Source organism: Hyaena hyaena, unplaced genomic scaffold (genome assembly GCF_003009895.1).
Source record: "Hyaena hyaena isolate Hyena2069 unplaced genomic scaffold, ASM300989v1 scaffold_1207, whole genome shotgun sequence".
Taxonomy (NCBI): Eukaryota; Metazoa; Chordata; class Mammalia; order Carnivora; family Hyaenidae; genus Hyaena; species Hyaena hyaena.
Genome location: NW_024081838.1, coordinates 122,588 through 145,872, shown reverse-complemented (window position 1 = coordinate 145,872; position 23,285 = coordinate 122,588). Strand labels below are relative to the sequence as shown.

The window sequence follows — 23,285 nt, the reverse complement described above, 5'->3', positions numbered from 1 at the left end:
ATTGGGACCTCATCAAGATTAAAAGCTTCTGCACGGCAAAGGAAACAACCCAGAAAACTAATAGGCAACCAACGGAATGGGAAAAGATAGTTGCAAATGACATATCAGATAAAGGGTTGATATCCAGAATCTACAAGGAACTCACCAAACTCCACACCCATAAAAACAAACAACCCAGTGAAGAAATGGGCAGAAGATATGAACAGACACTCCTCCAAAGAGGACATCCAGATGGCCAACACACACATGAAATGATGCTCAGCATCCCTACTCATCAGGGAAATACAAACCAAAACCACACTGAGATACCACCTCACGCCAGTCAGAGTGGCTAAAATGAACAAATCAGGAAACTACAGATGCTGGCGAGGATGTGGAGAAACGGGCAACATCCTACACTGTTGGTGGGAATGTAAACTGGTACAGCCCCTCTGGAAAACAGTGTGGAGGTTCCTCAAAAAATTAACAATAGAACTCCCCTATGACCCAGCAATAGCACTGCTAGGAATTTACCCAAGGGATACAGGAGTGCTGATGCATAGGAGCACATGTACCCCAATGTTCATAGCAGCACTCTCCACAATAGCCAAAACATGGAAAGAGCCTAAGTGTCCATCAACGGACAAATGGATCAAGAAGATGTGGTTTATCTATACAATGCAATACTACATGGCAATGAGAAAAAATGAAATCTGGCCTTGTGTAGCAACATGGATGGACCTTGAGGGTGTTACGCTGAGCGAAATAAGTCAGGCAGAGAAGGACAAATATCATATGTGTGCACATATAGGAGGATTAGGAGGAACTTAACAGAGGACCAGTGGGGAGAAGGGAGGAAATGGTGGGGGAAAGGGGGAGAGGCAAACCATGAGAGACTCTTGAATGCTGACAAAAACTGAGGACTGATGGATGTGGGGGGGGAGGGGGGATGGGCAGAGAGGGGCACTTGTGGGGATGAGCACTGGGTGTTATATGGAAACCAACTAGACAATAAACTATTTGTAAGAAAAAAAAAGTCTTAACTGTACGGAAGCAAAATATAAAATATAAACTTTTGTAAGAGTTGTTTGGTGAGTATTTTTAAAGTGATAACTTATTTCTGGGTATAAATGAGCTTTTATTCCTATGATTCTACATGTTCTGCTAACTCCAGTGGTAAAGAAACTTAATGGTTTTATTTTAGTGTTTTATTTATTGAGAGAAAGAATGTGAACAGGGAAGGGGCAGAGAGGGAGAGACAGAGGATCTAAAGTGGGCTCTGCCTGATGTGGGGCTCAAACTTATGAACCACGAGATCATGACCTAAGCTAAAGTCAGACATTCAACTGACTGAGCCACCCAGGCACCCCAAGAAACTTACTGTTTTGAATCAACCATATTGAAATGTAAGCAGCTTACAATTGTACCCACAAAAGAATGGCCAACTAATCTTCGACAAAGCAGGAAAGAGTATCCAATGGAAAAAAGACAGTTTCTTTAGCAAATGTTGCTGGGAGAACTGGACAGCACCATGCAGAAGAATGAAACTAGACCACTTTATTACACTACACAAAAATAAACTCAAAATAGATGAAAAGACCTAAATGCGAGACAGATAGCCATCAAAATCCTAGAGGAGTAAATAGGCAACAACCACTTTGATTTCAGCCACAACTTACTTGATATGTCTCTGAAGGCAAGAGTAATAAAAGTAAAATTGAACTACTGGGACCTCATCAAGATGAAAAGCTTCTGCACACCAAAGGAAATAATCAACCAAACTAAAAGGCAACCAAAAGAATGGGAGAAGATATTTGCAAATTATATATTGGATTAAGGGTTAGTATCCAAAATCTATAAAGAATGTACCAAGCTCAACACCTCCAAAAAACTTTGTACTAGGGGCGCCTGGGTGGCTTAGTCGGTTAAGCGTCCGACTTTCGCTTAGGTCATGATCTCACGGTTTGTGGGTTCGAGCCCCACGTGGGCTCTGTGCTGACTGTCAGCTCAGAGCCTGGAGCCTATTTCAGAGTCTGTATCTCCCTCTCTCTCTGACCTTCCCCTGCTCACGCTCTCTCTCTCTCCCTCCTAGAAATAAATTAAAAAAAAAAAAAAAACTTTGTAATAATCCAGTGAAGAAATGGGTAGGAGACGTGAATAGAAACTTTTTCAAAGAAGACATCCAGATGGCTAATAGTCATATGAAAATATGCTCAACATCACTCATCATCAAGGAAATACAAATCAAGACCACATTTAGATACCACCTTACACAGGTCAGAGTGGCTAAAATGAACAACTGAGGAAACAACAGATGATGGTGAGGATTTGGAGAAAGGAGTCTTGCACTATTGGTGGGAATGCAAACTGGTGCAGCCACTCTGGGAAACAGTGTGAAGGTTCCTTAAAAAAATTAAAAATAGAATTACCCTATGACCCAGCAATAGAACTACTAGGAATTTATCCAAAGGACACAGGAGTGCTGATGCACAGGGGCACATGTACCCCAGTGTTTACAGCAGCACTTTCAACAATAGTCAAATTATGGAAAGAGCCGAAATGTCCAACAACTGATAAATGGACAAAGAAGATGTGGCTTATATATATAATGGAATACTACATGGCAATGAGAAAAAATAAATCTGGCCATTTGCAGCAATGTGGATGGAACTCGAGGGTATTATGCTAAGTGAAATAAGTCAGTCAGAGAAAGATAGATATCGTATGTTTTCACTCCTATGTGAAATGTGAGAAACAACAGAATACCATGGGGGAAGGGAAGGGAAAAAATAGTTTCAAACAGAGAAAAAGGCAAACTATAAGAGACTCTTAAATACAGAGAACAAACTGAGGGTTGCTGGAGTGGGAGGGGAAAGTGAAATGGGTGATGAACATTATGGAGGGCACTCATTGGTATACGCACTGGGTGTTGTATGTAAGTTACGAAACACGGGAATCTACTCCCATAGCCAAGAGCACATTTATATACTCTATGTTAGCTGACTTGACAATAAATTATATATTTTTTTAAAAAAAGGAAATGTAAGTAGCAACAAAGAAAAACATACTTTAAAAATATGTAGGCTCTGTTCAAAATATAAACAAAAATAGTTTTTTTCAAATTCCTGAGAGGATTCCTAGATACTTCCTAATAATGTATTAATGGAAATAATTACTTTACTTGCATCTCACAAAAACATAACATTTTAAAAAATAAAATAGGGGCGCCTGGGTGGCTTAGTCGGTTAAGCGTCCGACTTTCGCTTGGGTCATGATCTCGCGGTTCGTGGGTTTGAGCCCCGCGTCGGGCTCTGTGCTGACTGCCAGCTCAGAGCCTGGAGCCTGTTTCAGTCTGTGACTCCCTCTCTCTCTGACCCTCCCCTGCTCACGCTGTCTTTCTCTCTTCTAGAAATAAATAAAAAACATTAAAAAATTTTTTTAAACAAAATTGTATATATAAAGGCACAAGATTTATCATTACCAAAACAAATTTGTAAAAGAAGAATAACGCCACTCCTCCCAATGTTGTGTGTGTGTGTTCTGTCNAGAGCCTGGAGCCTGTTTCAGTCTGTGACTCCCTCTCTCTCTGACCCTCCCCTGCTCACGCTGTCTCTCTCTCTCTCCTAGAAATAAATAAAACATTAAAAAAATTAAAAAAAAATAAAATAAATAAAATAAAAAACTACCCAGCTGAAGTTTACAGAAACAAAATAAATCTTTGAGATAATGGAGTCAGTTACAACTGCCATATAAAGCAATAACTATTAAGACGAAGTTTGTACAGCTATTATTTATCTTAGACAAGTACCTTAAATTGAAAGTTGAATTTTTGATTCATTTTTACTTTATTTTAATCCTTAATACACGACAGCAGAAGACTAGTCTTTACAAGGGACACGCCAATGTGGTTTATGTTTGGTATGGAAGCAGAAACCCCATGGAAAACCCAGTGGGGTAAGATACCAGTTTTCTGATTCCACTAGGACACAAATTAAATTTTTAAAAATGGAACTGAAGCTATGCAGATCTAAATTTTAATTAGATAATGAAATATTTTCTAGGGGCATAAGCTGCATAACATTAAATAAGTTTTAAACAAGAAATCTGAGAGACCCTTTCACTGATGGGTTTTAAAGTAAGCTATAATTTGATCTATGAAGACTCAGACCATCTGATTTTTCCTTCAGCCTGGGAATCTATGAGGAAATGAGATGGTAATTTTTGTCCCAAATTTCTAATGTTGTCAAGGCAAAAAATTTTACCCATTCAGTATCCTGTCAAAAACAGGCAAATTCAGGGAATTTCAAAGAAAAAAGAAACAAATTTATTAAGATCAGAACTAATCATGAAGAAATACATATATTTTTAAAGCCTCAAAATTTATATAATTAAGAAGTATTATAATAACTGCTTTTAAAATAAAACAAGAATGATTTTAAAGAAAAACACAAAGGAAGAAGGGAATATTCACCTAGAAAGTTAGAAGGCAAAACTAAAAGAAAGAATACCAATGTTGCATTTGTATTCCTTTTTATCAGAGTCTCCCCATGGGCAAAACCTTGTGGATTCTGGAAGATTTGTGATAGTGAAATGATAGACAGAGGAGCTAAATATATGGATCTGAGATATCATTATTTGGTATCTGCTAAAGCAGGCTACATATCTCACATGTTTATGCATAAGGAGGCAAACTAAAGATTACCTGGAAATCTTCTAATTATTTGACATAATCCTTCTTTACTGCAAAGCTGATGCTGTATTTCTGGTAATATGTTTACCTGCAAGGAATGAAAAAGATTCTAGTGAGTTAGGCATTCATGAATGCTAAAGCAAAGAAAATGCAAAAACTCACAGGGTATAGATGTGAACTACAGTGTACTCCATCCACACCCTACCTTCAAATCTCTGCAAGCCAACATTTAAATCCAGAATAATAAAGTCGTATATTTGATAACATAAAACAAAAATTTGCCCTTAGAAATTTGACAATATTTTTGAAAACCTTGATGTATTTCAAAACCATGGTATGTGCTAAAACTAACAGGAAATGTTTACATTCTTATGGTAAATAGAGTAACACAAATAACTTGACAATTGCAAATTTTGCTTTGGCAGAAAGTAGCACTAAACATACCTCAAAGTCAACTAGACTCTGACGTTCCAAAGGCGCTCACTGATTTAAATCACAGACATTTTAGTGGGAAATTCAGTGCTAATCCGGTTTCAAAATTTAACATATAGTCTTCCCTTCATTTTGAAGGGCATTATTGCTTCCATATATAAAATCCAGTCACTGTAAAATGCTATTCTAAAAACAAAACAAAACTGTTCTTAGAAAGCTTCATAGAAGTTATCATAAATTGGGACGCCTGGGTGGCACAGTCGGTTAAGTGTCCAATTTCAGCTCAGGTCATGATCTTGCAGTCTGAGTTCAAGCCCTGCGTCCGGCTCCGTGATGACAGCTAGGAGCCCGGAGCCTGCTTCAGATTCTGTGTCTCCCTCTCTTTCTGTCCCTCCCCTGCTTACACTGTCTCTCGTTCAAAAATAAAATAAAACATAAAAAATTTAAAAAGAAGTTATCATAAATTCAAATATACGTTTAACTTCTAAAGAAAAAACACAAACAAGCTTAATCTGTTCTTCTCTTCTGAATTCACAGACTGATTATGTAGCTATTATTAACTAAATTCCAAAAATAATGCCTCAAATGGCAAAGTCTTGTTAAAACCAACAGAAAGAGATCATGGTAAATTAGCTTGAAAATCAGGTTCACGTTTGAGAAATTATTGAATACTTTCAAATTTAACTCACTCTAAACTAATCAAGTAATGTAGTTTCTCTGCTGTGTTCTACTGACAAAGCTTTAGGAAAGTAACTCAGCTGCAGTTGGAGAACCAGAAACATGAGTTATGGTCCTACTTACGACATTTGACAGAATCGTAACTTTGAGCACGTCACTTTTGCTTCTCTTTTTCAATTTCTTCATTTGTAAATAAAGCATTTAGCGCTTTTGGTCACTGAGTTACACTGCTTCTCTTAAGATTTTTATCAAGTAGTAATGCAATCATCGGTTGTAGTTAAAAAAATAAATGATTCTCAGAACTCTCAACAATAGCCAAAACATGGAAAGAACCTAAGTGTCCATCAACTAATGAATGGATCAAGAAGGTGTGGTTTATCTATACGATGGAATACTACACGGCAATGAGAAAGAATGAAATCTGGCCATTTGTAGCAACATGGATGGACCTTGAGGGTGTTATGCTGAGCGAAATAAGTCAGGCAGAGAAGGACAGATACCATGTTTGCACGTATAGGTGGATTAGGAGGAAGCTAACGGAGGACCATGAGGGAGAAGAAAGGGAAAAATAGCTGGGGAGAGGGAGTGAGGCAAACCATGAGAGACTCCTGAATGCCGAGAACAAACTGAGGGCTGATAGGGGTCGGGGGGAGGGGATGGGGGGTGATGGGCCTGGGGAAGGGCACTTGTTGGGATGAGCACTGGGTGTTACATGTAAACCAACTTGACAATAAACTATTTTTAAAAAAATGATTCCCTTAAAGCGCTTTGAAATAGTGTGTTGATTAAACATTCTCCAACCCTTTGACGGGGGCAGGGAAAATGGGAGATGGGCATGGAGGAGGGCACTTGTTGGGATGAGCACCAGGTGTTGTATGTAAGTGATGAATCACGGGAATCATCTCCTGATGCCAAGACTACACTGTATGTTAGCTAACTTGACAACAAATTAAAAAAAAAAAAAAGCAAAAAACATTCTCCAACCCCTGTAATCCTGCAAACTCTATTAACTTATTCAGCAAACAGTAAACTTCAGTCCACATTGTGTATGAATGAAGCCCAGCCGGCAGCAGAACCAGCTCTGTGAATCTGCAGGAACCACATTGTTCAATCCTCAAGTTTGAAAGTTTCCAAAGGTACCAGAGTCTGAGTCACTTTCCTTCTTACGGCACGGGGAGTGGAGCAATGGCTAGAAATATGGTACACTTTAGATTTTAGGCATGTCTACTTTCTCAAATTTAAAAATGAGAAAGTTCAGAGACTCAAAGTGGAAAACAAAGAAGGGTGTTCAGAAAATCCTTAAGGTTACAATTCAGACTTCCTGAGAAATGCTGGAGGGAAGAGGCAGAATACTGCAAAAGTGTGGAAAAACTACAATAAAGGTTTTTTGTTTGTTTGCTTGTTTTAGCTTTTTGCTCTTTAAAGATAACAGACAAAAGAACCTTTCTAAATTAGATTGTCAAAAGCTTTAAAGGTCAATATACTTGAACCATTTTTTTCCACCCCAGACAAAACTGCTCAGTTGCTATTGACTAAATAGAAACTTTAATAGAAGGATCCAGAAAGAAAAGTAGCTTTAGGTAAGTATCAGTTTTTAAAAATGCTTATTTATGTTTGAGAGAGAGTGAGTGGGAAAGGGGCAAGGAGAGAAGGAGATACAGAATCCAAAGCAGGCTCCAGGCTCAGAGCTGTCAGCACAGGGCCCCATGCAGGCTTGAACCCAAGAACCATGAGATCATGACCTGAGCCAAAGTCGGATGCTTAACTGACTGAGCCACCCAGGGTGCATAAGTAAGTATCATTAAAGGCTATTTATTGACAAGGTCCAGTTTAAAACTTTCTCATACTTTTTGAAGAGCTCACAGCAAATGTGTTGTTATGCCAAAAGGTCAGAGTATGCTGGATGAGCTGTCCCGTCTTTTACAAACTGAAAGAGTCCCGGTCAATGGGCAACCATAACAGAGCTAATGGGCCAAAAGAATTTGCATAGATACTGCAAAGACCGAGTACAGCTTGCATAGATTTCAGACAGAAGTGCAGGTTGCTGGGTCTTATCAGAGAGGTGACTGTCTATAGGAGATCTTCGGTCAGAAGCATGAACGGACTCAGGATCAACAAAGCACCTGCTCCAAGAGAGCAGAGCCGGGCCAAGGGAAATGACCATTTCAGGCTTCTGCTTCTACTTTCCCATCCTCTACCCAGTGACCTCTTCCCGTGGCCCCTCCTCCAAAGCACATCTTTAGAATTCACAGAGTCTCAGCAGATGACATAACCGAGGTGACACGTGACACCAGAAATACCATTTCCATTCCATTCTGTGTGACAGCACCAACCTAGGCAGTTAAACCAAATAACCTGGCACAAAGAAACATACTCAAAGGCTATGGGTCCTATAGCTATAGCAAATCAACTATATTACATATATTTTCCATGTATTTTCATTGTTAAACCTAATCATGTTCTTCTATATCCCAATACTTGGTTTTTATTCTTATTCTTATGTACTTCATAAAACATGTAAAATTTCCATCATTATCAAAAGGAACATCATCAATGACATTTGCTTGGATTAGCTGAATTCAACCCCACCAGAGTGGTATATTTGTTATTTTTAAAGAATCTACACTGACACATTATTATCAGCCTAATAATTATTTTCAACACGCTCTGATTTTGTATTGGGTTTGAATGTTTTACAGACACTTATATGTGTATGCATGTTTTATACGAGCTGTTTTTTTTCTTGGCATAAAACCTTTCATATCTTTGAAAGGATTAGAATGCATATGGAAAATGATAATGATGTTTGGATCCTGGGATATTTCTGAGATCAAACTGAGAAAAAGGAAATGTGCATTTAGAAAGATTTCAGTCCCCACATACCTTCCGCAATCCTAATCTGTGGGTATTCTACATCTAAATTGTTTCTATTACAGATGACCAGAAGCAAAAGTAAAAAAAAAATCATTCTTATTTTGAGACATAGTTGCATTAATAAAAACAGTATATCAAGTATAAACACTTAGAATGTGTTTATAAACTAAAACTATAGTAATACGATTAACTCATCAAGGAGAGTAGACCTTTGAGTTTGGACTATTAATAACTATGAAGTGTGGAAGAAAGCGCCCAAAGGAAAAAACTGGGAGGGGTCATTCATGAATACCAAGAGTGACACACACCACACATGAATACCTTTTTCTGCTCTTTCTCATCATTAGGTCAGTACAAACGTTCTCTATTTTATCACAACTCAGATGTTCTCTGGAAGCTGTTCAGTATCACCCACAAGAGAACTAATGACAAGAAGAGTCATTATCCCCTTCTGTCTCCTGTGCAATTATCATTCCATCAAATTCATCTGAAAATGTGCTCAAATGCTTTAAAATAAGAGCCATTTTAGTATTTCTCAGTGCTGCGGGTACTAAAAACAGCATGCTGTTTTAGGGACTGCTAATCCTACAAACATTTAGAGCTAGAAATGAATCCCTCTGCTCTTGAAACAGTAGAACCTTTCTGTTAAAGGTGAAATACAGCCCGTTACTAAACTTAGTGTTACCCCAAATAGTGGACCTCACTTCACTTTCCACATCACAAGGACCAATACAGTTTTAAAATCATGTTACTTTCCTTCTGACTAGAGAGGCTCCAGGCCATTCATTTTTTATAACAAATCTTATGATCACTTTCATTAAGCATTTAGATTCCAAAACTCTCATGTGATTAGTAATCCTAATTTGAGCAGAGGCCCTTTTCTTTGTTCATCTAAGAATCCCAACAAGTCTGAAGCAACTTGTTTTGAATATTTATGTTCATATAATTAAGTCATGATTCATAAAGCTTCAAATTATTCATGCTCCAAAGTGACAGTTATCTAATATGTATCATTTAAAGCTTATGCATTCTTTAAGAATCTTCATGACAATAGGCTTGTAAATGTAGTCCTACATATTTATTTAGAAAGATTTTATACTGATGTAGTTAGGAAAACAAAATTTGTAGTCAAACTGACTGAGTTTGAATCCTGGTTGTTTCAATTATTATCTATGAAGACTTAGGAAATTCTCTTAATTTTTCTGTGCTTCAGTCTCCTCATATGTAAAGAATAGACATAAATAAATATGTGAGCACATAGAATAATGCGTGGCACCAACAGGAGGCCTTGGCAAGAGTTTGGCGGGTAGTAGAGAGAGGCTGAGTACTTATTTCCCTGACTTCCTCTTATGGATTTATGGCTTATGATTTCGCAATGGCTACATTTCCCTACTTTATAAATCCTTTCTTTCTTGGCTCCAGCTCTCATTAGGCTTTGCTAACCTTTCCCTCTATAAACCCTTCCTCAGACCAACGGTAGTAAAACTTTATGATGTTGCTGGTCCCTGGATGCCTCTAATCTTTTTTTGTTTTTTGTTTTTTTTTTTCCCTAATCTTTTTTATTAGATCTCTCTAATCTTGTTTCTCTTATCTTGGCAAAACCTCAGTAAATAACTCTTTCATTGGATTCTCTTCAGTTAAGTCCTTTCAAGTATGGAATTTGTCTCCTGCTTGGAGGTTGACTGATAGTCACAGGGAAGAAAACTACAGACTTCATCTTATACTTGATGTAAAGTCATTCAAGATTTAAGTACAGGACTAACTAGGTTAGTTCTGCATTTTATATTTTTCATCCTGAAAACTGTAGGCAGGATGGATTTCAGGGGCAAAATATTTGCTTCAAAAAAGAAGTAAAGAGGATTCTGTAATAGCCCTGGCAAGATATGGTGACTATCTGGCCAGAATAAAAGTAGTGGGTATGGATATTTGAGAAATAAGATACTTGAGAAGTATTTAGGAGTTAAATTCCTTAGCACCAATTATTGATAGAATGAAGATGACAAAGGAGAGGAATTGATCAGAGGTGAAGGCCAGATTTCTACCTTAGGGAGGGACAGAGTGGTTGATCATGCTTATGACCAATATAATAGAAGTTCTACAGGGCTACTGAATGCAAGAGTAGAAGTGGATTTACCCGGGAACATATGCACTAGTTTTCCCCACGGTGGCTTTGAGGTGTCTGTGTGATATAAAAGTGATGTTCAGCAGGCATTATACACACAAGCCTGAAGCCTGGAAAAGTGCTTGAATTTTAGATGTACATTTGGGAATCATCAACCACCTTGGGAGTGGTGCTGAGGAACACAGGCATCTAAAGTATGACCAGAGAAAAGGTGGCTATGAAGAAAACAGAGAAGGAATGGCCAAAGATGGACAAGAAGAACAAAAATAACGTGCTCAGCCCATGGGCCAATGGAGTCAGAAGTTACAAGGAAGAAGGAGTTATCAAGACAGTCAACTGCAGAAATATCAAATGATCAGTGTAGCTACTATATTATTTCACTACTGAGAAATAGCTGTAAGTTTTTGATGCTTTTCTCAAATTAAAAAAACCATTATGGACCAAGATATACTGGTGTTAATATTCAAGGGCTGTTAAAATCTGTAAACATTTTGAAAAAGAATATTTACCTTTTGATGTAAACCTAACTGGCACACGTCTTCCTTGGATATGCAAGGTTTTCCACCAGCTTTCCTGGAAGACAGGCAAATGAGCAGATCCCAAGAGCCCAAATCACCTAATAGCAAAAGAATATTTAAAAACAAATAATTTTTTATCAGATTTTTGAAGTCACCATTCTTAGATTTAAAATGTTATTATTTACATTCTAAAACACAAGTAACAATGGTTCTGCATATGTTTAAAGTCAATATTCGAAGTAACTGAAATTCAATTTTTCTAATTTAGCAACATTTTTATATTTACTATTATATGTTAGGGAAAATGCAATTATCTAAGGCAATGTAATAAAATTCCTAAAAACCAAAAATTTAAATGTTTTAAGCCACTAATTTTATAAATTCATAAAGTCCTATTTGGAGATTGGGAGCAAAGATGGGTATAAAGTCTTTTAAGATAATGGGGGGGGTTGCAAAATCAAATAATGATAGTAAGTCAAAACACCAAATATTTTGTTCTAGGCTTTGATATCACCATTGCTTTTTGCAAATCTTTTTTTTTAAATATATTTAAAATGTTTATTTACTTTTGAGAGAGAGACAGAGTACAAGTGGGGAAGGGACAGAGAGAGAGAGGGAGACCCAGAATCTGAAGCAGGTTCCAGGCTCTGAGTTGTCAGCACAGAGTCTGACACAGGGCTCGAACTCATGGACCATGAGATTATGACCTGAGCCAAAGTCTGACGCTTAACTTACTGAGCCACCCAGGCACCCCTACTTTTCACAAATCTTAAACATCAGATTTACTTTTATGAGATTTCTTACAAAGAAAAGGTGTGGTAGGCTGAAAATAAAATTCAACGAAAATTTTAAAAATCAAGTTTTGTCTAAAAGGAATTTGTGGTCTAGTTATAGACAGCAGAATTGAGCTCAAAATACAGAGTATAACATGGACTGAAGCAAATATTTCAGCAATTTACCAAGGACAAAGTTCTTTGCCAATAAGTCCTAGTAACTTGCCAAAATAATCCCAGAAGAGTACATCCTTGCATAATACTTGAACATTTGAAAATTAACATTTGTGCGTTATAAGTTTGTTTTCTCTTATTTTCTGATTTATTTGTATGTTTTTATCAATAGATCTTGCATATAATTGGTGCTTTAAAAATATTTGTTAAATGAATGAATGAGTAACTAGCCCAGGATAGAGAGGTAAACATGTTACTTCAGAGGTAATATAGAAATAGCCATCTCAAAAATAACCAGAGAAAAAGAACACTAAAGAATGTATGAGGATTGATATTACTTGTGAAACTTCCTCCATTTGGGGTGGAAATCTACTTTTAAAAAATCAAGCAATTTCTGTACATATGGTCTCATGAGTTGATCAATCCTGAGATAACATTCCTTCAGTAACTATGCCAGATCTCACAAGTCATCTCTTGCATTAGGTATTAGTGGCTTCTAAAAAGCTAGAAAGTAACCAAATCCTGTCTTTAAAAATTTCCCAAAAGAATTTCTCAATTGAATGCATAATGCTTTCAAAGAAGGACTTTATGGGGGAAAAAAGAGTGGTAACGAAGAGTGATGTATGACAATTAAGAATGAAATTTCCCTCTGCACTAATCAAGTCCTTTACAATTTGACAAGGTCTGGACTATTGGTGCCTCTGTTTGTAATTTTCCTGTTCCTAAAAGAGAAGCCTCTCTGCCAAACAAAGGGATCCAGACAATTGAACTAAAGTTAAGCTCTTGTCTCTGTTTTCATGGTGTATCTTAAGATGCCGGAATACAGTGCAATAGTTCAAAGGGACACAGAGAAATGATGCAGGCAATTTGGAGGTGGGAGAAATCTCTCCATGTAATAGGCATTGGGCCTTAGGCTTGGAAGGTTCATGCATCCTCACTTCGAAGGAAACTCCAAATGGATTCCTTGAGCCAATACCAAATACTCTGTGATGATTCCAACACCTTATTTAAAATGTGCCTGAAATGTGCACCTGGCACTTTCAGCCAAAACCTTTTGATATGAATTCAAAAGGAAAAACACAAAGATACTTTCATTTGATATTATTTCTAGCCCAGGGAACACTAAAACCCTAGAAGAAACCTCCTGACATAATATACTCAACCAAATATTTTAAGAAGATAAGGGTTTGCAAAGAGAGGATTTAAGATCATGGACTATACTGTCTGGATACTAAAAACACAGTACATTTTATATTCCTCCAAGTCTGATGCATGGCCCCCTTCACTACCCAAGACATATACACAATTTCTAGATTTGATTAAAACATATATATTTAAGCCATAAATGTTTAAAACCAGAAGGCATATTTGTTTAAATAATTCAAAGTATTTAATTTATTACGAGCCTCCTATGAGCAAGACATTGTACTAGAATTATGAAGGTAAATAGCAAAAAAAAAAAGAAAAAAGAAAAAAGGTGGTCACTGCCCTCAGCAATCTTTGAGAGACCTGAACATTAAAAAGAATTTAAGATAACTTATAAAGTGCTACAGTTTCCTGGCATTCATAAGGGTTACCCCTACCTCTCAAAAATATTTAACAAATATTTTAAATTTAAAATATTTCAAAAATACCTTATAGCACATAAATTCCCCCTTAAAAAGAAAGTACAGTATAACCAAAAATTTCAAGTAATCTCTTCATATACTTCTTGCCTAATGCTTTGCCACCAGACTCTGAAAAATGCTGATTGTTTCCACTCAAAATTCCTATGGATACCCTCACTGAGTCCTACCTCAAACTTCCTAAACTCTATTTCCTAGTTAGATCTTGAGTAGACCTTTTCACTTTCTCTTCATTTCCATCTACAGCCTTAAAAGTCATTACTGTCCTGATTCCCACAGCCCTTTTTAAAGCAAAAGCTTTTATTTGTTTCATGAATGGCACTATGTACTCAAACTTGGTTTAAAAAACCCCAAAAGCCACACTGAAATCTGGAAACTGGGTAGAGACATAAGCACATTCACTGGCTAAGTAAATCACATTCAGAAGTCAACTTGGAACATTTGGGAAACAAATTCGTGCCTAAGCAAAATTACATATTGCTAAGTATTGTGGAGCTTTGGGGCCGTGCTCAATTAGCTGAAAGCGTGAGCATCAAGTAGGCAAATGCCCAGGGTGAACAAGAGAGATTGTAGACTGCAGGCACACAAGGAGACTCAAGCCTGCATGGAACATTTGGCCTGCACAATTTTTGTTTTGTTTTCGTTTCAAATTGTAAATATTTGCCAAAAATGGAAATGTCAGCATAATTCATATAAAAATCCAGATTTCTGCCTTCATTTGAAAATTTGGAGGCTGTGGTAAAATGGGGTCCATATCCTATAAGGCAGCCACTGACTAGAGCAGAGTACAGCCTCCCACATTTTCTCCAGTTTACCATGCGGTCCCCCAGGCCCTAACTGCTTGGGCTGGGCCTCTAGTAGGCAAACAGTCCTAGACCTGGTATCAAACACTGTGTGTCAGTTTTCCATGAAGTGCTCATTCAGCAGGTTGATGTTCCCGGCTTTAGCTTTCAGTGAATTAGAGTTGTTCATTAGGTAAATTGGTCTTGTAAAGATGACTGTTGGCAAATTGATATTTGGTCAATTGGTCTTACAAGGATGTCTGAACACACCCTTTGATCTCCAGATTTGGCCATGCTCTCCCACAGGTTGAGCAAGCTCATTTCAACTCCGAAGACATTTTATTGGCTGTGTTAAAGTTGGTAAGGACTGAAGTGTGGTCTCTTAGAGTAATTCTTTCTCTTCAAGAGCCTGGAAAAATCAGGAGTGGCCTATGGAAAACTTTTTCACTTATGCTTCCTCTCTCCAGTTGAACTGATAGAGTGACCCAGGTACCACTCCTAGGTGGGCCTGCTCTCTTCTCTTTCTCGTCCACAGTCTCTCCTTGGACTCTTCTTAGGACATTAAGCCTGTCTCAGGGCTTTTTCCACAGTTAGAAGCAGCCTAAGGCAGGCTTCTTCTTCTTCTTCTTCTTCTTCTTCTTCTTCTTCTTCTTCTTTTTTTTTGCATTGGGGCAAACATTCTTAATATTGGCCTTACTTGATAGATTTCTTCTGTCCCCAGAAGGTTGACATTAGAGTGTAAGAATGGAGAAGACTGACTTCGATTTGGAAAAAAAAAAAACAGGTCAAGCCACCGTCGGCCAACCTGGATGGTGGTTTCTTAGGTTTCCCTGGCAGACAGAACAGAAGACCTTTATGTGATTCAGCCTCGCTCCTTAGAATATTGCATTAGAATTTGAGTGCCAAGGCCACACTAACAAATAAATAAATAAATAGTAGTAGTAGTAGTAGTAGTAGTAGTAGTAGTAGTAGTTGTAGTAGTAATGATACCAACAGTACATCTTTCTGGAACACTTACAGTAAGCCAGGTACTGCTCCAAGGATTTGTGTTAATTCATTTATTCCACACAATATCCTCCTGGATATGATTATTCTCTAAGCACAGTAAGGTTAAACAACTTGCTCAAAGTTAGTCATCTAGTGGAAAGAGTATTTGAACACAGAAGTTTAGCCCTAAGGGTTCATAACCATTACATCATCGTCCTTTTAAAAATCAGGGAGGCAATAGAGAATACCTTATGTATTTTAACTTATGCAGGACTTCTAACAACTCTATGGGGTATAAGCAATTATTTCATATGCTTTACGAGAGAGGGTATTGAGACAAAGAGGAATTATATAGGTTTGGTGTTTTTCCAACTACTCTCCAGTGGATCTATTTCCCTTTGGGACATCAGAGGGAAAAAGGACTACAACAAGCATCTTGGGAATTCCTAGACCCTCACCCAGCAATAGTGCCCCCAAGCATGATTAGCTACCACTGGTAATTGAAATAAGTACTTTTATCTTTAAAATGAAGGAATTTTCAACTGCACACGTACTCAGAAACTATAAATATTAACTAGGCTTCCACCTACTTTTGAAAAGAAATCTCTAAAAGTTTCTTAGATTTTTAGATGGTTAAAAGGATTTCTTTCCCAGTCATAAACCAGAGCAAGACTAGCTCCCAGATTAGACTAGCCAAGCCCATAAATAGAGAGGTCACAGGACATTGTTCTAGGAAAACAGGATGTGGATGTTCTGTTCTCCATCTCAAAACTACAAAAACACAAGAAATCTATATAGGCTTCTCCCCATAAACTGTGGAACAAAGTTGCTGATAATACCACACCTGCCTCCTCACTGTTGGCTCAGGTAGCAAGGAAGACTCTCCGGACAATTTTAGGAGTTGTCTGGGTCCAGATTTATTAATTCAGACATAAAAAGCTACTGATTGCAGTTTTTATCTTTCTCTGCTTGTTCTCAGGAACCAAGAAACATCTCAGTGTTAAAAGTAAGAGCTATTTTTAAAGATTCTGTTCTTGTTTTTGTTTTAATCAAGCATCTGCCCTGTGGAGCGAGGGCTGACTCCAGTATATTTCCAGTCTCTCATAGGCAGGCCGCCATGTAAAGCAATCATTTCCTGGCTCGCAAATGACCTCCCTCGTCGATAGAGTCTACCGGGCCAGTTACTCAATCCAGAGAACAGAAAGCTCTGAAATATCATCATTCATGTACCTGCTGTCTATTCTCGATTTTAATTTTCTGGCACACAATATAAAAATCTCAGAGTATTAATTCTATTTCTGCTTTATTTTTCTTTACAGCATTTATCATCATCTGACAGCTATGTATTTCTTGTCTATTTACTTATTGCCTGTCTCTTCCCATTAGAATATGAGCTCGATGAGGCAGGGATATGTCTATTTGGTTCACTGCCATATCCTCAGTATCTACAACAGTGGTTGGGATTTAAGAACATTTGCTATATATTCGTGAGATCCATAGTGAATATATAATTGAATGTGAGCCACAGATCAAAATTAAAATGCAATCAAAAGCCAGCACATTGTAAAAATTAAAAAATGGAAGTAGTGAAGAAAATTTTAAAGTAGTTTTACAAAGAGGACCTAATGATATATTTTGGTTCTTAGTAAGGATGAGAGAAGTAAGCCTGAGAAAATAAAGTAACCATTCCTAGCATTTTAAGAAATTATAAAAACAAAAACAGATTCCAAGCGCTTTACTTAGTGGAAACTATTTTGTGAACACATACATCAAATTGAAGCAGAAAAGATTTATAAAGCCTGACTTGGAAAATAAACTGGTCCAAGAGCTTCCAAGATACATAGCTACAAAAGCCAAGCCTCATCTACTTATTCACAGGGTTAGACTATCATATTCCATAAGGATACAAGTACAGTGATTTCTTAAAATGTGTGGGGCTTTTCTTTTAGCATGAAATACACACGATGTTTAATTTTAAATAATACGTAATATTCCTTTATAATATAACATGAGAATATTTCATATATTCACAGTTCCATCTGTATACTCTTTTTCTTTTCACCCTAGACTATGAGATTCTTGTTGAGTAACAAAGTCTTATTTTCCCTGTATCCATCCTTTATCAGAATTAGTAAATATTGTGACATTCATGAATACAGTGTCAACTTACTGATGACAAATTAGGTTCTATGCTTGACAACACCGTAAGTTTGTTTGGATGTAAGCCACTGCAAATACCTGTATCTTTTCCTGAATCTTTCAAATTGAATTAACCAGTTCCTTTAACTATATTCTTAATATAATATATATACGAACAGCAACCCAGGACCCACAATACATTTTATTCTCGGCTGTTCTTTAAGAGCAAAAACCTTTCACCTTCTTGTGTCTAACACTGATTATTGTAGATACTTAGATGTTTACTGGATTCAATATAGCATTTTCAGAATTTAAGAGAAATTATATATATAGAACATTTAGATCTTCAATCAATTATACAACATAGTCACAAAATCTAATTAAATCTAGTTCCTTACCTCAACAATCTGGTCATGGGTTTTTGCTTATGCTGTCTCTGGCTCCTTATCTTTTAAGAACTGATGATAAAAACTTTGTGTTTTATCACAGAGAATATCTAAGCCATTCTCCCCTTGGTTTTCTAAATCCACACTAGAAATCAAGCTTTCCTATTCAAATATCTGCTCTCTTTCTGCCCCATGAGAGGTTGCGAAGATCAAGAAGATCATTTCTGTGAGGAGTTTTGAGCTCCTGAAATCCTGCACTACTCATTAAGTTTAAGAAACCAATATCATGCTTAAATTTTTGCAAAAGTATAAGACTCCTGCTCTGACGAAATTTTCCATTAAGAAGAGTTTGAAAAGATGGGGTTCCTGGGTGGCACAGTCAGTTAAGTCTCCAACTCTTGATTTTGGCTCAGGTCATATCGCTGTTTGTGAGATCAAGCCCCGTGTCAGGCTCTGTGTTGACAGTTTGGAGCCTGCTTAGGATTCTCTCTCCCCCTCTCTCTCTCTGTCCTTCACCCACATGTGTGTGCCCTCTCTCTCTCTCTCTCAAACATTTTTTTGAAGAGTTTTAAAGGAAATAGTTCAGTTTATTCCTATGAAATACATTCAAGAAATATTTACTTTTGTTTTTAATATTTTTTTTTATTTGTTTCTAGGAGAGAGAGAGACAGCGTGAGCAGGGGAGGGTCAGAGAGAGAGGGAGTCACAGACTGAAACAGGCTCCAGGCTCTGAGCTGGCAGTCAGCACATAGCCCGACGCGGGGTTCGAACCCACGAACCGCGAGATCATGACCTAAGCGAAAGTCGGACGCTTAACCGACTAAGCCACCCAGGCGCCCCGAGAAGAAATATTTACTTTAGAAGGCTTGCTAAAGTTCTTTCCATACGTTTTTTTTTTTTTAATATTTTAAAAGATTTTCATGGCACTTCTGTAGTCTGCTGTTGAAGTGTACTGAATGTGTGTTCAAACTTTCACTGCTTTCAAGACTGTTGTCTATCTGGGATAAAACTCTCTATTGCATTTTACCAAATTTCCATATGTCTGGAATCCTCACCAGCTTAGAAGACCTTAAAAGAATGAACAGTGCAGCAATTAAAAAAAATAAGACTAAGGGGCACCTGGGTGGCTCAGTCAGTTAAGCGATCGACTTCGGCTCAGGTCATGATCTCACAGTTTGTGGGTCTGAGCCTCGCATCGGGCTCTGTGCTGACAGCTCAGAGTCTGGAGCCTGCTTCAGAGTCTGTGTCTCCCTCTCTCTGACCCTCCCCTGCTCACACTGTCTCTCTCTCTCTCACTCTCTTTCAGAAATAAATAAAACAATTTTTTTTTTAAATTAAGACTACACTGAATGCCTAGATATTGGTTTCTAACATCATTCTGCAATGAAAAGAACCATAGGTCCTTGGAGAAATGGCTGATTCAAGAGGCTGTAGTAGTAAATATACAAGCCGAGCCAAGAGCATCATTGTGCCAGAAAGTAAGGAAAAGCTCAAAACAAATAAGTAAACAAATGAAAGCAATGATGGAAGTATGTGACAGGGACCCAGGAGCCAATGGTCATAACTGGAGCAATTTCAGCAACAGAATAAGCAATACTGGATTATAGCCAAAACTATAAAGTAACTATCCATTAATCCATACTGATATAAACAAATGATCTGAATCAACAAATAAATGAGGATGAAGAGACAAACCTTGTGAGTAGAAAAATACCAAATAATTTATGTAGCTACTCCAAACTCAAGGAGGTGGAGCACAACTTCTTGGTCCTTCTCTGGGAGCTGAATATAATGACATCCTTCCAAAGAGTAGTGTGGAAAGGGGAAGGAAAAGAGTGACAGTGGAAAATCTGTCAAACACTACCTCAGTCAAGTGATCAAGGTTAACGCCAATAGCGATAAGTCATGTTGATAGTATATCCCCTTGATATGAAGTGATGAGAATGATGTTTTACTTCTGTGGTCCTACTCCTGCAAACCATAATTCCAGTCTAATCATGGGGAAAACATCAGCCAAATTCCAGTAGAGAAACATCAAAGTACCTGACCAGTTCTCAGAGCTACCAAGGTTGTCAAAAACAAAGAAAGTCTGAGAAGCTGTCACAGCCTAGAAAAGCCTAAGGAAACATGATGGCTAAATGTAATGTGATATCCTGATGGAACTTTGGTACAGAAAAAGGACATTATGTAGAAAATTAAGACAATATGAATAAAATATGGACTTCAGTATTTTAAAAATCAGAATAAATAAATTCTCCAGGGGAAATAAGATGATTATTAAACTATGTGGACATAACTAGGCATAAACTCTCACAAACTAATTATATATCGTCCTAAGAATTTTATAGTCAGGATGTTTTATTACAAACCCACTCAACACTACAATGCTGAGAGTGAAAAATAATTATATTTTGTATGCAAGATGCGTTCTCTGGTAATACAAACTCCATTGGAGTATAGAGGATTGAAAATATAGATCAAGTTTGGGTTTTGATACTCTTCTGTGAATACATGCAGCTCTCCAAATTCTTAGCCTTTCTTTGCATTTGTTACTATTTCTCTCTAAAGTCAAATCTTTTGGTGATTGTATTTACATCCATTGCTTTAGGTGTTGCTTCTTTGCCATTGACTCCCAGATTTACATTTCTCTACCTTTCTTATGTTTTAGAGAGGCATTTCAGGTTACTTTCTAGAACAAATGCCCTGCTGAGCAAGTACAAATCTGAACCCATTATCTCCTGCCAAAATCTTGTCCTTCCTTCTACTTTTCTTACCATCAAAGGTGTAGTCTCTCTCTCTCCCTCAAGCTGGAAAGCATAAGGTCATCTTTAACTTGTACTTGTCTTTCATTCTTACATTCCATTGATTTCCAATTCCCCTCAATTTTAAATTAGAATTTCTTAAATAACTTCCTGACTTTTCCAAATCCTACCACATTCACTAAACCTAAAATTTCATCTTCTCTGAAAAGTCTCCTAGTCTCCCTGCTTATAACTCTTTTTACTTCTCTAATCCACTTCCCCTCTACAGTGAGAGTCATCCTCTAAAAACATCTTATTTCCAGCAATCGCAGATCAAATTCCTTAGCAACACAACCTAGGCTCTTTACATCTGCCCTAACCTAGTCTTCTAGTCTTTCAAAGCAGCCGCCAACTTCCTCTTCCACCGCATCACCCCTTGTTAATCCCTGAGACTCCAAGCACTTAGAGACCTGTGTGCCTCCAGCATGCAGCTCATGCTGTTGAACATTCTTCCTTCAAAAATCTGCTTGAGAGCTCATTGTTACCTACCAAGTACTCTCCTTGCACACCTGCCAAGATCCCTACACTGAATTAGCAACTTCCTTGTTCTGTTCTGAAATATTTTATCTTCCTTTCATATTGCTTACATTATAGCTTATATTACAGTTAAACATGTGCATCCTTACTATTCAACTGTGGTCTTTAGACCTACAACATTTTCATCAGCTGAAAGCTTGTTAGAAATGAAACATTTCAGCCCCAACTTATGCCTTACCAAATCAGAATTTCTCAACAACAGGATCCCCAGGTAATCTATATGTACAGGTAAATTTGAGAAGCACTCATATACACCTATGCCGTATAGTTCCTTGAAAAGTCTCACTCATCTTTGAAATGCTGTCTCTCCCAACAACACCAACTTTAGCATCCTACCCTTTCTTCTCCTTTAATAGTCATGTATTGAATATAACTTGAGTATTTAGTGTCAATTATGAAATAACTTGATGCCTGACTATAATGTCTTACTCATAACACTTGTTATGAGGTTAGAGCTTTACATTAAGTTCTTTTTAAAAAAAGTTTTAATATTTATTTTTGAGAGAGAGAGAGAGAGAGAGAGAAAGCATGAGCTGGGGAGGGGCAGAGAGAGAGGGAGATACAGAATCTGAAGCAGGCAATCTCCAAGCTCTGAACTATGAGCACAGAGCCCCACGCATGGCTCAAACTCACAAACCACAGGATCAGGACTTAAGCCAAAGTCGGACACTTAGCTGACTGAGCCACCCAGGCACCCCTACATTGAGTTCTTTCATTACTTGACTACTTGACATGAGTTTTTGACAGACATTCCTTATACTGAATTCCACATTATGGAACAGGAGGTTTTAGTGTATAATTAACATTGTGACACTTCATTTAACAAAATATCATCTTTTCTTCCTGTTTTATTAGAAGTCATTTTGCATGACTTCTTTAAAATGCAGTGAATGCAGCCTAGTCATGTCTGGTTTAACATTTTATAATAAGGCACTGGGGACTATGAGCAATGTGAGAGGGTGGAGGGAGTCATTGATTTAAAATTTACTCTACGAATAATTCCACACTAATTCAGCACAGATGAGAACCTAGGCTTGAAAAAATATAAGACACTAACACGAGAAAAAGAATCAACTCCCTCAATGGCTTATTACTTAATGCAATAAATATTTTAGGATTACATATCTCCTACTCATAACGCATTATTTTTAATCTCTTTGGAGATGTATTTAACCCAATCATATATTTCTTTAAGATATTTATGAAGCAAGTCTTATCTTCTATTTTCAATAGATAATATAATGAGTTTGTTCAAGGCCATTCCAAAAAGTAGTTATAATAACAATGACAACATTTAGGGAACATTATGAGGATTAAATGCATTAATATTTGTAAAGTGCTTAGAACAGTGCCTGTTACTTGATGAGATTTATATTAGTATTTGTTTAATGAATAAATAGGTGAGTGGTATGTACACACAGACAAATAAATTCCAGATCTAGGTGATGAACTTATTTCAAGAAACAAAATACAACATCTTCTATGTGTCTTGTAGGTTATTATTCAAGGCTTCTGTATAGAGTGATAATATGTGTAATTTAGAAAACACAGGGTATAACCTTCTCTCCCAACTCCTTGCTTCCCCTTTATGCTTCTTCAGTAGGCATTCTTCCCACAGGAGGAAAGATATTCATTGGTGGCTTCATTCTAAAGAAAAGAGAGGACCTCAGTAGGAAGCCCCTGTTAAAATTCAAGCACATTATCTAGAGCTGGGCTCAGCAGTTTTCTCTCCTTGACACTGAGCGTTTGCTAGAACACGTGACACCTTGAGCCTTGAAACTAATGACG

At 37.3% G+C, this 23,285-nt stretch overlaps 1 protein-coding gene across 1 annotated transcript in view; it reads right to left on the bottom strand.

Moving 5' to 3' along the window:
- CPED1 (cadherin like and PC-esterase domain containing 1) overlaps window positions 1-23,285 on the bottom strand; it is a 282,813-nt gene that overhangs the window by 212,009 nt on the left and 47,519 nt on the right. The window contains exons 3-4 of the mRNA XM_039222864.1: window positions 11,285-11,391; window positions 4,682-4,757 (exon numbers count right to left, since the gene is read on the bottom strand). Coding sequence (XP_039078795.1) covers window positions 4,682-4,757; window positions 11,285-11,391 — 183 coding nt within the window. The remainder of the gene's footprint in view (window positions 1-4,681; window positions 4,758-11,284; window positions 11,392-23,285) is intronic.